We start from the raw sequence: 18,026 nt of genomic DNA, 5'->3' as shown, positions 1-18,026 counted from the left end.
TGGCTGCCGTTCCACTTGGTGGTGGTTAATGTGGCCGTTTGCATACCTGCGGAAGATACAGACGAGCCGGAGAAGCCGCTGACCATCTGTTAAGGGTAGGCTGCTGTTTCTACTTCCTGATGAATTTGGGGCCTCAAAAATGTCGGCACCAGCTATAAAGTGAATTGGTCTCCCACTCAACTTAAATATAAATATACAGGGAAGTTACCATAACCAAATCTTAAAGTCGCATGGGTTGTATTGAATACCTCCTTTTCTGAGAGCTGCTAAAGATCCTTTGAAATGAGGCAGTGGGGTTCTGTTAGAGTTAAAGATTCCAGAGCGTCACAATTTTAAAGCACTTTAAACATGGTTAAAATGAGAGTGCTATGTATGAAGGAGCCAGCCCTGGGAGACAGCATGCTTTCCTCTGATAGGGCCTCTCCAGGCAGTGAGTGTGTGAGTCAGTGAATGAGTAAATAAATGATTGGAATTCGGCTACCGATTTTTACGGTTAGTGGTGAGGCAACGTTTCCATTTGTCTTTCACTTTCAGAAAATGAAGGGTTCACTGGGGGTAATAGCTGGCAAACTGCAAAGGGAAGCAGTTGCACTTGGTTCCCTCTTCTGGGTTTTGAGCTAAACTCGCATCACCCCCTTTCCTCTGTTCATTCTGGTAAGGTCCCTTCTGCCAGGATGAAAGCCTGGTGCCATTCAGCAGGTGGCACAAAGCCTTCTGACCCCTTCTGCCGGTCTTCAGAGAGTGCATTACACCATGCCTGGGACAGTGGTTTTAAGAAGCTGGTGTCTAGCACAATTCCTAAGCAAAAAAAAAAAAAAAGACAGACTTTCAGTCACTTAATTGCATTTTTTAAAATCTTCTTTGAGTCCTTTACACGTTGCAGTTCTCAATTATCTGGTTCAGACTCTGCTGCGAAGTCGTGATTAGGTACTAACTGGGAGCACCCCGACAGCATTTTTTTAACAGCCCTTCCTGGGGTGGTGAGGCCATAAAGTACAGGTTTCTCTGTCCCGCTGGCTGCACCTCTGCTCTCTGGCCTTAATTCACAAAGGTCTATCTGATTGTCCTTCCGTGTTCCCATTGTTATCAGGCCCTGGCTCACCGAGGAAGGCGTGCTGAGGCTGAGGGGCATGTTTTCTGCCCTCTGTGAGGCGTAAAGCCACGTCAGACTCAACCGCGGTTGCAGTTATAACCTGAAGCACATTCCAACCTCCACAGTCTTTAGAGAATGTCATCTTCTCTTTTCAAAAATGGACTGATCAGTGGAGCGAATGGCTTAGTTTTAAGCCGTTGTTACAGAAACATCTTTATCTCCCCAATTGTTTACCTGCATGAGTGTCTAAGACCCAGTTCCCTCCTAGGTAAAAGGGGATTATTAATAAAGACGAGCTTTGATTCAATGTGCATTCTGTGCCAGGACTTTGCTGAGCACTTTCCAAGGATTCTGTGATTATTTCTCTGGAAAACCCTCGGAGGCAGGTATCGGGTCACTCAGCCATTGGGTGGCAGAGCTAGGCTTCACCCTGGGCTGTCTGACTCCCTCAGCCCGCTGCCTGCCAGCAGTGCCCACCTCAGAGGAAGGGCTGTGGAGACTGAATGAGGTAACATCGTTGGGAAAGCGCTCAGCATGCTGGATGTTAACATCTATCCAGCCCGGGGGGGCTGCCATTATCACCTGGGCGTTAGTCACCTACTAGGGCTCTTGGGAGATGGGAAGGGGGATTGCTGAGGGCACACGAAAGGGGAGTTTCTTGGGTGTGGCTCTGGGAGGGCTTCGTGGTGCTCAGGGTATAGGGGTGTGGCGGGCACATGGTACCAAGCCAAGTGTGGTGCCACAACAGAGGTCCTGGACTTACATGCAGATGACCAATCCCAAACTCTGTTTGCATCCCTTTAGGGCATCAGTCTTTGCCTTTTTTTTTTTTCCCAAAGCAAAGTGGAAGGAGGTCCTTCTCCAAGGCCCCTTGCATTTATCCTTTCATACTAACTGTTTGCTGTCAGTCAGCTCCAACTCCTGGTGACCCCATGTGTGTCAGAGTAGAACTGTGCTCCGTAGGGTTTTCAATGACTGAGTTTTCAGAAGTGGATTACCAGCTCTTTCTTCCGAGGTGCCCCTGGATGGACTGGAACTGCCAGCCTTTTGGATAGCAGCTGAGCGTGTTAACTGTTTATACCATTCATCGTCTTACTCTTGGTTTAATGCTTTTGTTTATTTTTGTTTAATATACCAGTACCTTTTTTTTGTATACCAATCTATTTCCTTTTGGAAACAGACAAATGATAAAAATGTTTGAAGTGGGCTAGAGTGGGGCTGGGACGATAGCTTTGCCATTTGTGTGTTTAGATGGAGGCATTTGCTTACCACGTGCCAAATACTGACAGTTCTTAGGCCCTTGAGGGCATCATAAGTTTTCTTTAACCACGTTTCATTGTTCAGGTATAATCTCAAACATTCTTCAGCTACTCCTCAGACTATCTAAGAGTCCACTCAGATATTTCCAGCATTAAAAATGGAGCATGTTTTGAATGTTAAACCAGGTGTGAAGTTGGCAGACACCAGCATGCTGTGAAAGGAAGCAGCACTCTGCTTTGGAAGTTGAGTCTCGGGGCTTCTGCTTGTGACCCTCAGAACAAAGGAGAAGGTGGGGTGCTTGTTCCTTGCTGGCTTTGAGCCTTGGTTACCCCAGTATGCTCAGGTGTCTGTTGGCGGCTGGGGGTGCAGTGTAACAGCGATTGTTCTGGACCTGTGGATTTACGTTTTGGTAATAGGAGCACCCCAGGATTGCTGTGCAGATGTGTCTAAGCTGGCTTCTAACAGTGTTTCCATTGCCACAAGGGGTAAGGACCGTGTTCCCCTTTTCCAAGATATTCTGAAGTTTCACTGGATTTTAACTTCTCTTGATATCTGTCTTGAATGCAGTGAATTTTTACATCCGATCCTTTGTTTTTAGCCCTCAGACAGAAGTACCACAAATTCACTTTTTTAAATACAAGAGAGGTAATTTCAGTAATAGAATAATTATTATTCACAAAGCAAGGTGGGTCTCTGACTGCCTTTTTTCTGTAAATGATGGCAAGATGAGTCCCGTCTTAGAAATGACAAAGCCAAGAACCAAAGGCGTGACCTGCCCAGGATCAGGAAGTGGGCAAGGCAGCGTGAGTTCACACAGACACCCCTTTCCACATCTCGAGGACCGGTTGCTGTTGAGTCAGTTCCAACTCATGGAGACCCCGTATACGTCAGAATAGAACTGTGCTCCAGAAGGTTTTCAATAGCTAACTTTTCAAAGTAGATTGCCAGGCCTTTCTTCCAAGGTACCGCTGGGCAGATTCAAACTTCCAGCCTTTCAGTTAGTAGGCTGAGCACGTTAACCGTTTCTATCACCCACATTTAGCACATGCTTAAAATAAACAAAAATAAGCTGTACTCCTACCTTAGAAGACAGCTTCACACGCCGTTTTTTCTATCGTGGTACCTTCAGTAACTCCAGCCTCATGTGGTGACCAACTCACAAGGCTGGTTTGCAGCCAAGATGAGATGCTTTATTTTAGGGGGTGTTGGGGTTTCTCGCCCTGACTGACAGTGGCTGTCAAATCTGTGCATACTGTTGCCTGTGTAAAGATGAAACTTCCCGGTCACCCTTGACATGACTTTGATCTAACAGCAAGGGGTTGTTCAACATGATTATGTATGTCTTTTCCCACCCACCGGCAGGACCACCCAAATGCTGGCAGGGCAGTCCCTGCCATTAAACCAAATTGCAGCTGGCTGTTTACCCTGAAAGGAGTGAGGGGTGGAGGCAAGACACTGTCCTGCTTTTCTGATCCTTTTCATCAGAAAGGCATTTGTGCCTTTGGGGAGGAACACAGTCTTAGGGAAGGTGCCTCAGCTTAATTCACAAACTGGTGTCATATTTTGTGTCATCACCGCACAGGTGACTGTGGAGGCAGAGACAGAGAAAACAGGGTCCGCTGCCCTAGGTTATTCCCAAACAATGCTGGAATAAATCACTAGGGTATCTCTTCTCTTTGAAGCCAAGTGTTACAGTTTCTGAGTTTAAGGGAAATGAATAGCAAGCCAGATGTAGAGAGCAACTGGGAGCGAAGCTCCGCCATTTTGTTGATTTTTTTAAATTTGTTTGTTTATGGTTTAAACAAGAGGAGAGTGGTCCTTGACACTACTGACAGAATAGCAGTAACCCATGAGGAACCAGCTTTGGTGTCCTTGTGATAATGCCTTAAATGATATGCCAAAAATTAGTTAGAAATTTCTCAGTGGTGTTCTCTGGCGCAAATAGAAGAGTTTTTCTACTTTACGAAATTAAGGGTGGGGGGTATTTTACAGACTCATTGAATCTAAAGTAGGGAACAGTTCTGTGGGATTGCCCAGCATAACCCCTCATTTTACAGATAGGGTAATGGGGTGGGGGCTTAAGTGCCTCGCCTGAAACACACAGACAATTGGGGCAGAACTGGGGCCATGACCTCCCTGCTAGGTCTTTACCCTCAGTTCACCCCAGAAGTCACTGAAATTACTTATAAAAATAGTCAGAGGAATATATTGATGATAGGCCTGTAACTGGCTTTTTAAGGAAACCAGGCACATCGTAGGAGATAAGCTTTGGAAGTTGACTTCAGGAAAGACAGTGAAGTCTCCTAGCTCTGACTCAGCCGTTTCCACACTGATCTGTGGAGCCCCAAAGTTCACCGGAAGCAGACTGCCCCCCTGTTCTCCTTCTGTCTGTGTGATGCATTGTGACTCTGAGTAAGATTTCTTTTGAAATGAATTAATCTGAAAACTCCTATTCTGTAAAGAAGCAGTTTAGCAATTCTGCTAAGAATACAATTTTATCATCATCGGAAATAGTAGGGATTAAAGATTGGGTTTTTGTTTTGTTTTCCTTTTCCTTTTATACCTGTCGAGGGTCACCTGGGGAACTACCTTCACAGTCTTCCGAGAAAGCTCCCTCCTGTTTGGTTTTCTGCTAACCGTGAAGGCTGCTCACACAGTAGGCTCTCCGGGCAGATGTCTTCTCCAGGCTTTGGCTGATGGAAGACATAAGCAGCTATTGCTCACAACTCAAGTTTATTGTTTTAGGCCCTCCACAGAATTCTGTTTGTTCTCTCCTTCTCTTTACCGTGAAGGCCCCCCAGGTCAGCAAGGGTATATAGCTCAGCACCCGACACGCGGAAGACACTGAACAAATGATCTGATCGTACAATTAAAACTTTACAGGGAAAAGGCCCAATTTGGTTCTGTTAGTTTAAAAAAACATATTCTTGAACCAACCTATCTTATCATATAACCGTTGTTTCCACGGGCATCAGAGGAAAATCACCTAGAAGGAAAAGAAAACAGGTGTTAGGGAATCGAATAACTTATCCCTGAAGCACTGCTCCAATGAAGATGACGCAGTACAACCTGCGAAAGGCAGAACCTGTGCGAGGCGGAAACCTGTCAGAGAAGGACAGCTCAGATATTTTCCACTAAACGGAGGGCAACAGAAAAGTGGTAAACTGCACCTGGTCAAAGGTGGACAGCTTTCGAGACCCAGAAAAACAAGGCAGTCCCACCAAGTTCCGGTTCTCACGGGTCTCACTGTATTTAGTTGCTAAGTTATTTTGGTCCGACTAATTATCTGTACCTATCTGTTCCTTCTTTCAGAATGCTGGAAGATGACCTCAAGCTAAGTAGTGACGAGGAGGAGAATGAACAGGTAGGACATTCTTTTATTCAGCCATCTTTGAATGTGACATGCTTGCTGCTGGCGTCACGGGCTCTGCTGGGTGTTACCTGTGTCAGGAAAACTCAGAGTCGTGGTGGCCCAGGATGCTGGGTTGTCCTCTGCTAATTACTAGCTTCTGTTTCTTTGGGCCAGTCTGTTAAAATACCTTGGATTTAATTTCCCTTAAAACTGTAATTCTTTATGACATTGAGACCAACCACAGGTGTTTATGAGGAAGTAGATGAGGGTCAGGCTTGACTGTGAAACAGAGCCTGTCTTCTTTGCGAAGCTGACGGGCCAGCTCACACGTGTGACCTTAACCGCATCAGCATGCAACAGGCAAGCTGGAACATTAAATATTGAGAAGCCCTACACAGACACTATTAACACTGAGAAGAAGCCAACGTAGAGGTGAGCTAGGATGATGAATAAAAAATAATCACACTCTGTCTAGGCTGTTTGTCTTAAACGATAAATGTGCTTGAAATGTTCTCCCCTGGTGTTGATTTATCAGCTCGAGACAACAGTCAGGGGTTTATAAATAGTCTTCTGATCAGTCATTTAACATGAAAAAAAATCCACTTAGTATTCATCACTTTCCCATCTGCATTTCAGGAAATGTTTGTATTTTAAGACAAGTTTGAAAACACTAAAGACAGATTTTTCTTACACTTCTCTTTCTTTGTTCTCGTTACCTGTATTGTATTTTGTGAACTTGATATGAATGTGATAGGTACAAAGACAGTTCAGAGAGCTTTTTTATTAGTCATTTTTACATGCAGTCCAAAATACTTTAGGATCCAACTGATTTTGGAGTAATGTGTTTTATAGGAAGGTATGGCGAAATGCTATGAAGGCGATTCTGCCGTCTAGACATGCAAATACGAATAACGTAGGGAGCGAGTGCAGAGGTAAGTAAAAGGCAAGGGACATTTTTCAGGAAGAGCATCTGAGCAGATGTGGCCGTGAGGTTGCAGAAGGAGGTGTTTGTCTCTTGAGAGAAGGCAAGGCACCACAGAAGGAGCTGGGTGTGAAACAGAACCAAGGAATCTAGGAGCTAGGTTGGCAAGCGGAGAAACCCCAAGCGCAGGGAGGTTATTTTAGCAAGGGGTGGCCTCTTGTGCTTCCAGTTTTTTAGAGAATGATTAATTTTCTTCTAAGTGTACACATGACGGCAGTCAGATGTCTCTAACCCAGCAACCTTAGCAGAAGTGTACAACTTCACTCCTAATTTTGATTCCTCATGCATGCGACTGGAGTCCCTGGGTAGTGCAAACAGTTATGTGCTCAGCTGCTAACCAACAGGTTGAAAGTTCAAGTCCACCCAGAGACACCTCAGAAGTAAGGCCTGGCAATCTACTTCCCAAAATATCAGCCCGTGAAAACCCTATGGAGCACAGTTCTACTCTGACACACATATGGGGTCATCATGAGTCAGAATCGACTCAACAGCAAATGGTTGTCGGGTTCCTGTATGTGACTATAAGCAAATGATCTAATTCTTTGTGACTTTTTTCCCATTGAGAGGCTCATATAGGGACATTGTGGATTTAATCATATCAACTTTGTAAACTGTGTGTACTTTATATTTGAAAAAGATTTCATAGACTTTTTCGTTCAGCAAGCCTTTCTTAATTTGGAAAGAATTTCCTGAGTTATTTCCAGGAAATATTTCACCAAAAATTCAAGAAAAAAATGTATTATTAAAGATAAACATGCTGTCTAAGGCAGTAAGAACTTTTATTTGACTTCTTTTTTTTGCCTTATTAGCTGTTCTTTTTCAGCTGTGGCCGTTGGTAATACTGTGTTGTGAATATTTAGGTCAGATTCTTCTCGCATTTGGTTCCTCTGGGCACGCACCATACCTCCCTATCTTTTGCAATTAAAGGAGCTGACAGAATGAAAGATTTTTATACAGTAATCCCTTGCACCTAATTAAGGCTCCAGACATGGTTTTGTATATGGTAGTCTAAGTTATTGCTTCAACACTAATTATATTAAGTTATCCTGCTTTGGCCTGTAATTATACCCTAGCCTAATCACAAAATGGTAATTCCCATGTTTTTAAAAAAGACTAATGACATGGTATTTTTTCTCTCCAAGACCAAAATATGATTTTGTCCTAAAAGAGTAGAGCTTGTCCACACATGCATCACACAGACACACACACACACACACTCCATTTCTCTGGCGTTGTGAGATACAGTGGAGCCTATAAGAGCCGAACTCAGAGGCACTGTCTTGTTTTCCACCTTTGACTGGGTGCAGTCTTACCGCTTTTCTGTCACTCTTTATTAGTGGAAAATATTTGAGTTTTCCTTCTCTGACAGGTTTCCACCTTACACAGTTTTTGGCTTTTGCAGGTTTTACTGTAATTAAATGTTTAAAATAAGTGATTTTTCCAGGTATTATTAACAGTTTTCCGTTAACCCAAAATATTTCAAAAAATGTCGCTGGTACAGGTGTGGTACCTATCCCTGGCTCAGCAGACATGATATACTAAAATCTTTAACTTTTCTTACACTATGCCCAGTTTTCTTGTGACTATTACTTGCTATGCTGTATGGGCACTGTAACAAAGTGATGTCTACAAGAGCATAATAGGATAATCACATCAGGTGTCAAAATGGTGGACAATCACACAATATTGGGAATCATGGCCAAGGCAAGTTGACACACATTTTGGGGGACACAGTTCCATCTGTGACATTCATCATTTTCATGCTGCCAGATCCAAAGGGCATTTTCTATTTTGTTTTGGCCTTTTTTAGTCAACTTATAACTGAATACAGCATAAAAAAAAAAAAAATACATAGAGACAAATGCATGTATCCCAAGTGGACGACTTGATGAATACCCACAAACCAAGCACACCCAGGTAACCAGATCAAACACCCTGATCAAGAAACAGACCAGCTGTCCAGCTACTTCCACGTGCTCTTCCAGCCATCCCCAGAAGAGAACCCATTCACCTGTCTTCTAACCACATAGAGTAATTTTGCTTGTTTTTGGACTTCATGTCAACGGAATCATGCAGCATATACTCTTTAGTGTCAGGCTTCTTTCACCCAACATTATGATCGTGAGATCCATCCATGTTGTTGCATGTAATTGAAATTTGATTATTTTCAATGCTGTGTTATATTCCATTATGAGAATATAACATACTTAGCGATTCTACTGCTGTTAAGCTTGTGGATATATAGGGCTAATGGGATAGTGCCATCATTAACGTCCTTGTGCAGATCTTTTAGTGAACAAATGGGAACCTTTCCTTCGAGTCTGTGCATAGGAGCAAGGAGCCCTGGTGGAGAAGTAGTTATGCACTCAGCTGCTTACTGAAAGGTCAGTGGTTCGAACCCACCAGCTGCTGTGTGAGAAAAAGCTGTGGTAGTCTGCTTCTGAAAAGATTATAGCCTTGGAAGCCCTATAGAGCAGTTCTACTCTGTCCTGTAGGGTCTCTATGAGTCAGAATTTACTCAGTGGAAATGGATGGATGACTAGGAGCAGAAATGCTGAGCCATAGGGTATGTGCATGTTCAATTTTAGTAGATTATCCCAAGCCATTTTCCAAAATGGTGGTGCCAATTGACATTCCCACCAACAATGTAAGTGCATTCCAGTTGCTTACATCCTCACCACACCTTTGCCTGTTTATGTTCATGGGGGCTATTAGTCTGAAGTTTTCTTTTTTTTTTTCTTATACTGTCCTTTTCCGGTTTTGATATCATGATAATACTTTCACTGGTTTCTGGCTTGATTTCATTGTGGTCAGAGAACACACACTGTTTGATTTCACTCATTGTAAATGTATTGGGTATTTGTGATGGCCCAAAATGTGGTCTGTATTGGTGTATGTTCTATGGTCACTTAAAAGAATATGTATTCTGCTGTTGTTGGGGATAAAAAAGCCAAACCAAACCCATTGCCCATTGTCGAGTCACCAGGGATCCCTTAATATCCCATAATTACCTCCATCACAGAACTGAAAACATGTGGATAATGTGGGATTTAGTTTTCTGTCCTTCCAACTTCTCAAGTGAGAATCCAAAGCTTAGTTTGTATCTTATTTGTCTTTGTTTCCCTAGTGCATACTGTGGCTTACCAGCATCTAATAGGAAAGCCTCATCTTCTCACCACCAGATCAATGCCACTGTCTTTGTCTTCACCCATCCTTCTTCCCTCCTGTTACAAGAGCTGCCCTCCTACTGTCAAGGGACCATCCCTAGCTGGGGCTCTCTAAATCCCATTTCAGCTGAGTTTCTTGGGGACTTGCTCCTTTGACTCTTTTCTCCCTCACCACTCCTGCTACTCATTGGGTCCCCAGTGACCTCCATGAAACCACATGTGTTGGCTTTTTGCCGTCCCTCATCTTACCATAAGACGTACAGCATTGAAAACGGTTGCTCACTCTCTTCTTGAAACATGCCCTTCTCTTGAGATGTCTAACGCCACGCTCCTAGTTTACGTCCTGCCTCTCTGGCAGTTTCTTCTCAGGCTCCGTTGCTAACGTCTCTTTCTTACCCAATCTCTAATGTTGGGTCTTTCAGCATTTGGTCCTGGATTTTCTCCTCTTCCACTCTTTCTCAGTGATCTTACCATTTCCATGACTTTCAATTTCTATATACTGGCAGTTTCTAAAGTTATATCCTCGACTCAGAACTCTTTTCTGAACTACAGGTCTACTTGACTTTTCCACTTGAGTATCTCACAAGCATTTCAATTAGGAACATCAGACTGATCCTTGATGACTCCTTATTCTTTACACAAATACTCATTCTATCTCCAAATCCTATAAGTTCAACCTCTAAAATTAAATATGAGTCCATCCCCTTCTTTCCATCATGGCTAGTCTAAACCACTCTCGTATAAATGCCCATATTCCCACTCCGCCCTCTCCCCATGACATAACCTCCTCACAGGGTGCTGCTGGGTGGAGGGTTCTGTCAATGTCAATTAGATTCCGTTGTTAGATATTGTTGTGGACTTCTTCTATATACCTGCTGATTCTCTGTCTAGTTGTTCACTCTTCACAGTGATCTCTTAAAAACATAAATCAGATCAAGTCTTTCCTTGACCTAAGATCTTAAATGGGTTTCCCATTACACTTTGGATGAAATTCAGAGCCTATAACATGGCAGCCACTACCCTGCATAGTCAGGCTTCCTGTTTCTTCCTCTTCATTTCATTTTGAGCTCATTCATTGCACTTCATCCCCATGGGACCCTTTTCAGCCCCTCTAGCAAACCAAGCTCAGATGCCTCAGGACCTCTGTAGGCCCCTACTGTCTCTCATTGTTTGCCTGGCGAACACCTGTTCACCTTGTACGTGCACCGTAACTTTCACCTCCTCAGAGGGGCCTCACCTTTGTCTAACCTAGCCCATTCGTCTTCCTCACAGCAACCTTAATCTTTCTTCTTAAGTCATATCCTAAATTTAATTACGTATTCATATGCTTATTTTTTAAATATCTGTCCCTACCAACTAGATTGGAAGTTTTCTGAGATCAGGGATTGGGTCTGGCACAGCAAAGGTGCTAAATATTTGTTGAATGGATGCATGAATAAATGCATAATGTTGAGCTGAATTCATTGTCCAGTATCAAAGATGACCTTTGCTCTACCTTTATTTTTTACACTGAACGCTAGAATTTTTCAATTTAGCCTTATCCAGAGACCAAAGGTTTGACGGAAATTACAAAAATTTAAGACCAAGATCTTAAATTGGCTACCATTTAAAGTACAAATAACCAATCTGTCCAATTTCCATAGATATGTCTATAGCCACATCTTAAAGAGACTTAACATCAAGCCATGTTGAGATTACAAGTTTTCATAGTTATCTCAAACAGAAGCCTCCAAAACCAAGGAAATGGGTTTCTCCATACCCTTCTGTTTCAAGGATAACGAAATTTCGACCCTGGGATCTAAAGCTGAAGTTGTGACAGGGTCACTCAGGCCAGCCTTTAGAAAACTTGAGGAGATAATTGATATGGAAGCACATTATCTTGGTTGCTCCAATAGTTTTAATTCTGGATGAGGATCAAACTAGAAACGGGGCAGATCATTCGAGAATCTGATTCCTTGTTTGTCCGGGTAAATCAAGGATAAGTGATACACATAGCAATTTGTGGGATCGTACTCTTGGTTTTAACAGTTTCCAAGGCCAGTGTTTCCATGGAAGAATGTGAAGGAACTAGAGGATTTAAGTGAAGATTGTTCCTAAAAGCACTAAATTCTACAGGAGTGTTTAAATGGATTGGAAGGGAGAGATGAATTATATTGCCCATCTTCCTGTTTGGTAAAAAGATGGGCTCTGCCTTGGGAGGTTGGACACAAACAAATATCTAGATGAAATTATTGTGGCCAAGGCAGAAGGACAGGGACAGACACATGATTAAAACTTCCAGCAAGGAGCAGCGAAGATCATGTCATCTGCAGATGGTGCTTCAGAGATGAAAAATATGGAGGCTTGGGGAGAGCAAAGGAGCAGGGATCAGAACTGAATGGGTTCGTACGTGCTTGCAGCTTCCAGTAATTACGTTATCCACACATATTAGGCAGTCTTTTCATTTTAATCATATAACTGCATTTTTCTCTGTAAATGAGCATGGTTTATCCACTTAAGGCTGACAATTTTAATTTTACAGCAATGATCATTGGATATAATCTGTAGAGAGAAATTTTCCTATCAGCATAATTTACTTCTCACACATTGAAGAAGAATTACCTTTTAATCTCCAATCAATATTTGGAGAGCACACAATTAATTTAACAGATATCTAGGTAGTTAACATAAATCTGCAAGTTAAAGAGCCAATTCTTTTCTTATTTATAATGCATAAGGTAATAATCAGTTCTCTCAGAAAAAATCTGAAGCCTCATTGCATCAAGATGCCCAGCCTGTAAGTAAGATTCCTCTGAACCCTGAATCGCAGTTTTTATTGCTTTTTGGTCCCTTGGGTTTCTCGTAGCTTGGCACAGGAAGCATTCCCATCCGGGTTCTCTGTTCTTCTCTGCAGAGGTCACTGGATAACTCACATCAGTTTGGGGTGTCATATTAAAAGCAGATTGCCAATTGTAATGGCAGCTGTTCATTTTTTCCCTTGTTCCTTTTTAATGTGACAATTGTATCACAGAAAACAGTGCTTTGGACAAGAACCTCTGGAGTCATTGGCAGTGCATGTCAATCAGTGACCAAATAAATTTGATGAATGACCCGCCGATGTGGAGTAATAACAGAGGAGATGTTTGCAGTCCAGCTTCACTTCCCTGGGTGCATTTTTCTTCTCAGGATCAGCCTGGTTGGTGCTGAAGTTCTTGGCCTGTGAAAATTTATTACTCAACAGAATCAATCTGCATTCAGGCGGCCAAGTCCGAATAAATAGAGTCATTGTGCTTGTCTGGGATTTGTGGCCAGAGTTCATCCAGTCAGCTTGACATTCACATCCCGGGAGATTCATAAAAGCCCACGCCCTGGTATGTGCTCTTGAATTCTGCCAAAATTGTGTAGAATTATATAAACAGGAATTGACTCAGTAATCAGGACCAGCTTTGGGGGGAGAGGCTCCAAAATCAAATACCTCCTGCGTTAGAAACAATCTGCTTTGTCAATGTTATTTACAGTCAAACAGGAGCTAGAAAATTTTTATATAAACGTCATCCCCAAAGTCTTGAATGCCTACTAAGCACCAAACAGTGTGAGACACGAGCTCCTTGATGAATTGCATATTAGTAATATTTCAGTGTGCTCATTGACTCCGAGAATCCACTCGAGAAGCCTTTAAAGTATATTTTAAGTGTCAGGAGTTGTTCTGTTCTAAAGACTACCAAAAATAAGCATATTTTACGTATGTTAAACCTAGTAGCAAAAGAGAAACAAACGAACAAAAAGAGTGGTTTGTTTTTATTTTTAGCCTTGCGTTAGTGTCGTACCTAAGCTAAATACCTAGTTTGGTCATCCTGCCGAATTGGTTTCTTCTTAATATGGCAAAAGGGCAATAACTTTCATAGAAAACTACTGCCTTTCAGAGCTTTCTCATCTCTGTATATGAAGTCATCATATATTCGAGACTTCGGTTACAGTCGGCGAACCTCGAATGTCTCTGCAGGAGGGTTTTTTGTTTGTTTTTTAACAGTCCTAAAGTTTAATCTAGGAGCCCTGGTGGCACAGTGGTTAAGCACTCAGTTCCTAACCAAAAGGTTGGCAGTTCAAACCCACCAGCCACTCTGCAGGAGAAAGATGTGGCAGCCTGTTTCCGTAAAGATTACAGCCTTGGAAACCTAATGGGGCAGTTCTACTCTGTCATGTAAGGTCACTGTGAGTCGGAATCAACTCAGTGGCACAACAACAACACAAAGCTTAGTCAAGTAATCATATTTCCTAAGGAAAATTTCACCATCACCAGGAACAAATGCAAACTTCTTCTAAGATGGCCAGTTTTCCAGTATCTGCCACTCTTTATGAAAAAGCGCAGCCGTAGGTGCAGATACATTAAAATGTAATCGCCTTTTCCTCATGTTAACTGACTGTAATTTCCAAAATTCAGCTAGTCAGCCGACTTAAATGTCGCTGAGCACAGACGTACAAAGGCCCATAACTCTTGTTTCCTAAAATATTTCCTCAGACCTCCTGTAGAGTCCCAGCTGAGATTTATATACATTTAGCTGTGTCCAACCACCCAGGCCATACAAAGTGCCGAATTTCAGTCTGCGGGCCCTGAATGTCAAGCTGGAAAATGAGAATATTATATAAAAATGAAAAGATGGTCCCTTAAACTGGGGCAAACATACAGTTAACACAAAAGCAGAGAACCATCCCTTTGTTAAGTCAAAGCATTCATAGAGGGAGCTGCTTTTCTGAAATGAAGCCAAGTTTTTATTAATGGTGGATATCAATACCAGCAAAATAGAAGCTCCGTTATGCACACAGAAGAGGGGCCACGCATCGTTAGCTGGTATGTGCTCTTCTCAAATGCAGCCTCCAGCTTCGGCAGGCCTGCTGCTTGGCAGCGGACACAGGCTTCTCCCTCCAGAGGACAGCCCTAGTTTAGCTCAGAGGAATACCCCTTTGTCCTGTGACTTTAATGGTGTTTTCTTCAATGGCTTCTTCAGAGGTGTAATCACTCAAGAGTGGTTACTCCTGGGAGTATATACTATCACTCATATCCAGGCTTGGGAGGTTTCATACAGTAATGGGTTTACGTAAAATCATTCAGGCGTTCAGTCCAGATATGTGCTTGGAAAGTTGTTTGAGTTTTTTCCTCCCGTATTCTTTTTTTATTCTTTAAACGGGTTTGGTTATCTCATAAGCACAGTGTTTCTCAGGAGACTTTCTTAGCCTGTTGTTTCTACACGGAACGAAATCATCTGTGATAATTCAATGGCCCGGGCACTTCCCCTTTACATCCTAACCAGATCTGCAGCCAACAGGTTATGTCCAGTGAAACAAGACCATCTTTAAGAAGCAGACCACACAGTTTTCAAAATGTCAGGCCACCACAAATGGTCCTCTCCACACGGGCAAAGTGCAGGAGTAAAGGTTAGCCAGAACGTCTCTCCAGGGAGGTCTGTGTACCTTGTCCTTCAACCTGAACTTTGTTCTTAAAAGTCCAAGGCAATTCAAGAAAGAGTGTGTGGCAATTAAATGCTATATGTGAAAGCAGTTTCACATACAAACTATAAAGCAGGGTTCACTTGAGAGGTGAAAATACTCACACCAATAATAACGCCATCGGAATTGGTTCGGCTCTTCCTTACACTGTATCATTTGTTTGCAAAGTACAATTCTGAGAATCATTCCTAGCCATTACAAATCTATTTTACCTTTAAATATGGCTATTTTGTTTGACTAAATAGAGGCATAAATGAGACAGAAAGCCAGACTTCGAATTTGGTTCTTCAAACATAGGTTGCGTTTAACAAAATTGACAAAGCGTGTATGTTACTTTCATATTTTCTTTATACAAGAACAAAGTAACATTTGGTGCAGTGGTTAAGTGCTCAGCTGCTAACCAAAAAGTCGGTGGTTTGAACCCACCAGCCACTGCATGAAAGAAAGATGTAGCTGCCTATTTCCGTAAAGATTTACAGACTTGAAAACCTTATGGGGCAGTTCTACTCTGTCCTATAGGGTCACTATGAGCTGAGATTGACTCAATGGCAATGGGTGTGGTGTGTTTTTGGTTCCTAAGGCAAGTGGAAAACTGTATGGGATTCCACCAAACCATCACACCGAGGCAGTATAAGGGCTTTTTTAAAAGCTCCAAAAAAGACATTTGGCAAACCCAACAAAGTGGGAAGTGACTAGTCTCACTATTCACTTGCTATGCCAAACATAAGAGTCACAAATGGGCCATCATCATTGTTGCCTCTGAGCTGGGGTCTTGGAGACCTCCGTGAAATTCAGTGATTTGCTAGAAGGACTCACAGAAGTCAAATGGTGTTATGCTCACGGTTATGGTTTATAACAGTGAAAGGATACAGAGTAAAATCAGCAGAGGTAGAAGTCACATCAGGCAGAATCCAGGAGAGACCAGACACAAGCTGCCAGTTGTCCTCTCCCAGAGAAGTTGTACAGACAGTGCTTAACTTGCTCGGCAAAGATATGTGACAATGTACACAGAGTATTGCCAACCTGGGAAGCTCACCTGAGCCTTGGTGTCCAAGGTTTTTTTGGGAGATCAGTCATGTGGGCATGGAGCACTCGCGTGGCTAACCTTAGTTACTCAGTCTACAACCCCTTCCCAGAGGTCAAATTAATACAGCTTGGCTCAAGGCCTCTACCATAAACCACATCACTAGCATAAAGTATCTGGCATGTCCCAAGACCCCAGACACTGTTATTAGGCAGGATATTTCAAGGGCTTAGAGGTTATCTCCTAGGATCTGGGCCAGCTCTAGACTTTTCCTTGGAATGTGCAGGATTTGCACACCCTAGACCTGCTGAGCGAACCCTTTACATCACATCTCTTGCTCAAGGTCTTGCCTGCACTAAAATTGTCCTGTGAGATTCCAGTGTGCTCCTGGGTAGACTAGAACCTCCAACCCTTTGGTTAACAGCCAAGCACACTGACCGTTGCACCACCCAGGGACTCCAAATACTAACTAATTGAATCCCGAATATACTTCTTTTAGAAAAATAGCAAAGTAGAACATGTGATCCAGCAATTCCACTCCTAGGTATATACACAAAAGACTTGAAAGCAGAGACTCAAATAGAGACTTGAATACCAGCGTTCATTGCAGTACTATTCACAATAGCCAAAAGGTAGAAACAACCTAAATGTCCATCAACAGATGAATAGATAAACAAAATGTGATACATCCATACAATGGAATACTACTCAGCCAGTAGGAGAAATGAAGTCTTGATACATGCTACAGTATGGATGGGGCTGGAAGACATGAAGCTGAATGAAATAAGTCAATCATAAAAGGACAAATATTGTATAACCTCACTTACATAAAAAGACAAAAGACAAATGTATAGAGAACAAAGTTTATTAGCAGTTACCAGGGGTGGTAGGGAGGGGAAAGGGGGTTAATGGTGATGGAATATTGAATTGATTAAGGATAGCGTTACACAGCCAATTATTGTAATTGCTGTCAATAAGTTGTACACCTGTAAAAAGTTGAATTGGCAAAAGTTGTGTGATAGATATATTTATAACAACAACAAAAAAAAAAGAAGAAGGAGAGTAGCTGCTGAGGCTGCTTATGTACAACTAAAGCCTCGTGGGACTTGTTTCCTTGGTTTGGAGGTTTAGGGTCATGGTTTCATGGAACATACCAGTTAATTGGCCTAATAACATGTTCAGTGCTTCTGTTCTACCTCCTAGTTCACTTCGTAGTGTCTGGGGTCTTAAAAGCTAGCAAGCAGCCATCCGAGGCACAGCAGTTGGTCACCATTTGCCTGAAGGAACAGAGGAAGAAGGAGAGTCAGGAATAGGAGGAGGATATGGAATGTGTGGCTAACAGCCTCCATGAACAACTGCCTCCTTTGCCATGAGACCAGAAGAACTGAATGGTGCCTGGCTACCATTACTGAACATTTTGGTCAAAGATTCCATAGAAAAAATCCTGAACAAAAGGGAGAAAATGCAGAACAGAATTTAAATTCTCATGGACTCCAGACTTTGTGGAGCATGAAGGTTGGATGAACCCCTGAAACTATTGCCCTGAGATAATCTTTAAACCTTAAACCAAAAATATCCCCTGAGGTGGGAATGGAAAAACACTAAACAGACAATAGATAAGTGGTAACTTTAGTGAAGGGTAAGACAGTACACAGTATTGGGGA

General features: G+C 42.5%; 1 protein-coding gene across 7 annotated transcripts in view; it reads left to right on the top strand.

Annotated features, from left to right (window-relative positions):
• The window catches only part of AFF3 (ALF transcription elongation factor 3), a 667,929-nt gene that overhangs the window by 509,080 nt on the left and 140,823 nt on the right, over positions 1–18,026 (top strand). For all 7 annotated transcript variants that reach the window (XM_023552564.2, XM_064268477.1, XM_064268478.1 and 4 more), the window contains one exon: positions 5,666–5,717. In XM_023552564.2, the coding sequence (XP_023408332.1) occupies positions 5,666–5,717 (52 nt within the window). The remainder of the gene's footprint in view (positions 1–5,665; positions 5,718–18,026) is intronic.

The sequence above is a fragment of the Loxodonta africana genome, chromosome 15 (assembly GCF_030014295.1).
Source record: "Loxodonta africana isolate mLoxAfr1 chromosome 15, mLoxAfr1.hap2, whole genome shotgun sequence".
In the NCBI taxonomy this organism is placed as follows: Eukaryota; Metazoa; Chordata; class Mammalia; order Proboscidea; family Elephantidae; genus Loxodonta; species Loxodonta africana.
Note: the sequence above shows the minus strand (reverse complement) of the source record. Positions and strands in the feature narration are given on the sequence as shown.